The sequence below is a fragment of the Acanthisitta chloris genome, unplaced genomic scaffold, assembly GCF_000695815.1.
Source record: "Acanthisitta chloris isolate BGI_N310 unplaced genomic scaffold, ASM69581v1 scaffold33429, whole genome shotgun sequence".
In the NCBI taxonomy this organism is placed as follows: Eukaryota; Metazoa; Chordata; class Aves; order Passeriformes; family Acanthisittidae; genus Acanthisitta; species Acanthisitta chloris.
Genome location: NW_008691415.1, coordinates 1 through 2,790, shown reverse-complemented (window position 1 = coordinate 2,790; position 2,790 = coordinate 1). Strand labels below are relative to the sequence as shown.

Sequence of the window (2,790 nt, the reverse complement as noted above, 5' to 3'; positions counted from 1 at the left end):
GGATCAATGGGGATGCTCAAGCAAGCAAGCCTCTGCTGAGGCTCTAAGGCTTGACCAGTGGGCTGTGCTAGAAATGACCCTCTCCTTCCTGCCTTCCTCTGTAACACAGAACATGTGGAAGCTCTTAATAACATCTGCATCTCTGCTTGGGTCAACCTTCTCAGTCAACTTTCCTTGGGCTTCAAAGACTCTGACGTGACTAGCAACACTTGAGACATGGCAGCCTAACAGGACAAACTCAGATGCTCCAGCAACAATGGCCCAAATTTTCTAACAAGTGCAGAAACTTACTGAGAGATTTTTCACAGCTTTACTATACATCTGGAAAATGCATTTATCTTCTTGTAGAATCTTCCGCCATGTTGTGTTGACTTTGGCAAAACTGCAAAGACAATACAAACATATCAATTACCTTCGAGGAAAGGGATTTGTTTAATAGCAAAAGTAACTGTAATCATTTCCTTTCATGTAAAGATAGAAATATATAATATGTTCACAGCTGTAGTCTTTAATTTGTCTTCTAGGGAAAAGATACATTCTCCATATATATCATGGCTTACCTTGTCAGTTCACGTATTAATATATTAACACATAATAATAAACATTGAGTCACAAGTCCCATATTTAAAGCATTCTTAAGCAATCGGATTAGATTGCTTCCTTTCCCAGTGAAACACAATGAGATCAATACACTTACTTTATTAAATCCATCTCACTGAGATGCCTTAAAATGTTTGCCAATACATGCTTCAGGTTCTTTTGTAAGAGTTCAGCAAGAATGTCTATTCTATCTAGCCCCATTTTCTTTCCAATTAGATTGCAAAGTCCAACTTTTCCTCTAAAAACAATTCTGTCTACAGCAGCCCAAGACTTGAGATTTCTTTTGCCACTTTTTTTCAAAGTTGAGCAAATCATTTCTTCATAATGGATTACTGGCAACAGTGTCTTCTTTGAAAACTGTTCCTGGTTTTGATTATTCATGAGACAGTGTTTTGGTGTGCCACAGAGATTCCCAGCCAAAGGTATACTATCCTCATGGTCTACTGCATCAGCATACTGAGTACTTAACATAGAGGAATAACCACTGTCCTCACTAGATTTACTGTTTTCCAGTGCCTCCATTTCATAGATACTTTCATCAAGTCTCTGGGTTACTTGTTTGTTTTCTTTGTTATGTATGGGTCTTCCTTCATCTTCAAGATCAAGACTTCTGGTGGCTGCATGGTATGAGTCACTACGGAGTATTTTCTGATGGCCTTCTGCACAGCTTTTACAAAAACCTTCCCCATAATTCAAGGGGCAGGATTCTTCCACTCTTGTTTTCTCCATGGCAGATTTCAGTGGTGCAAACCCAGCGTGAAGAGACATACAATCGAAATCACGTTTCATTTTGAAACAGTAGTTATGGTTTGATTTCATTTTGTTGTTTGTATCCTGCAAGAAATAACAAGGACAAGTATTACAACACAGCATAAACTTCATCACAAGTTCTTTTTCTTATAAAGAACTAACCATGCCTTCCTTCTGCATTATGAATTTTATGCCTTTATCTAACTCACCCTCTAGTATCTAAAACACGACTAGTGGAACTAATAGTTTGAACGGCCACTCATTAAATCTATGTAACATCATCTCAAAAGTAGAGTTTAATGCTGCATGTAACTAGGGCAAGAAAACTGACTGGGTGATTTACTTTGCCACATTCCACCAGCACAGATTACTTTTTAGACACACCAGTGCCTCCACTTCTTACCCAAAATGGAGCAACATAGTCAAGACACTTTAGGTCCCTGCAAAGGACACCAGTGGTAGAGGGTGTGAATGACAGCAGGACTGTGTAGGGTATACTCAGGCCTAGAGAAGCCTGAAGTCTGCATCCAAGGCCAGAGGCAATGCTCCTGCAGCAGCCAGGTATTTGGCACTTTTAAAAAGGGAGGCTGGGTGACACAGGAGAAACATGCATGTGTAAATTACAAAGAAAAGCAGCCACCCTTAAATAATGGTCGGAGTGAAATAAAGGTTACTTACAAGCATCGTTTTAAGAGGGTGGGAGGTCAACAGATACTATAAGGAAATTAAGCTTTTCTTGCCCTGTTTCTTTCCCCTCCCCCAGAAATGCGGTGCTATCTATATTAACAATTGCGGGGGGATGGGCAAAGGCTGAAGGGGAGAAGGAAGCCATCTCTGCCCTGCTCTAAATCTAAAGGGGAAAAAATTTTCAACATGCTTTGCAATCTGTAGGAAATATAAGCTCCCCCATTTGATCAAGAATTTTAAAGGATTTAAGCACTTCCAGCAGTTTTGGAAAAAAGTATTAGAAAAATGTATTTCATGAACGATTCAGAGGAAAAAGTTCATTCTTTGTGCTTATGTTTGGTGGAAGAAAGGAACAAATAGGCTTATGGCTTTGTACAGTGTGAGCTGGGGGAGACATTCAAGCCCCCACTATCCCTCCTCCCCTTCCCCGCTTCCTCGCGAGCGAGCAGAGGAACTTTTGGATTGAAACCCGAAAGAACTGGAAAATGTGCCATCATCATATTTCTGGGCACCAAGGCCGGACCCGACCCCCCAGAGGAGCGGGCTGAGCCGCGGGCCCCGCGGCGCTGTCAGGCTGCTCCCGCCCAGCGCTCAAGATGGCCCGGGTCTGCAGGTACACCGGCTCCGCGCTCTGCCGTACCCCACGGCCCCGGGAACCTCAGCCTGCACCTTCGGGGGCTCCCCTTTGCCCCACGCCGGAGGATTCCCCCTAAAATGGTGGTGGCAGATGGGCAGGAGAGCGCGGGGGGTTAC

General features: G+C 43.0%; 1 protein-coding gene across 1 annotated transcript in view; it reads right to left on the bottom strand.

Moving 5' to 3' along the window:
- Positions 1-1,433, bottom strand: part of FBXO5 (F-box protein 5) — a 3,875-nt gene extending 2,442 nt beyond the window's left edge. The window contains exons 1-2 of the mRNA XM_009082220.1: positions 698-1,433; positions 292-382 (exon numbers count right to left, since the gene is read on the bottom strand). Coding sequence (XP_009080468.1) covers positions 292-382; positions 698-1,419 — 813 coding nt within the window. The 5' untranslated portion in view covers positions 1,420-1,433. The remainder of the gene's footprint in view (positions 1-291; positions 383-697) is intronic.
- Positions 1,434-2,790: the final 1,357 nt, after the last annotated feature.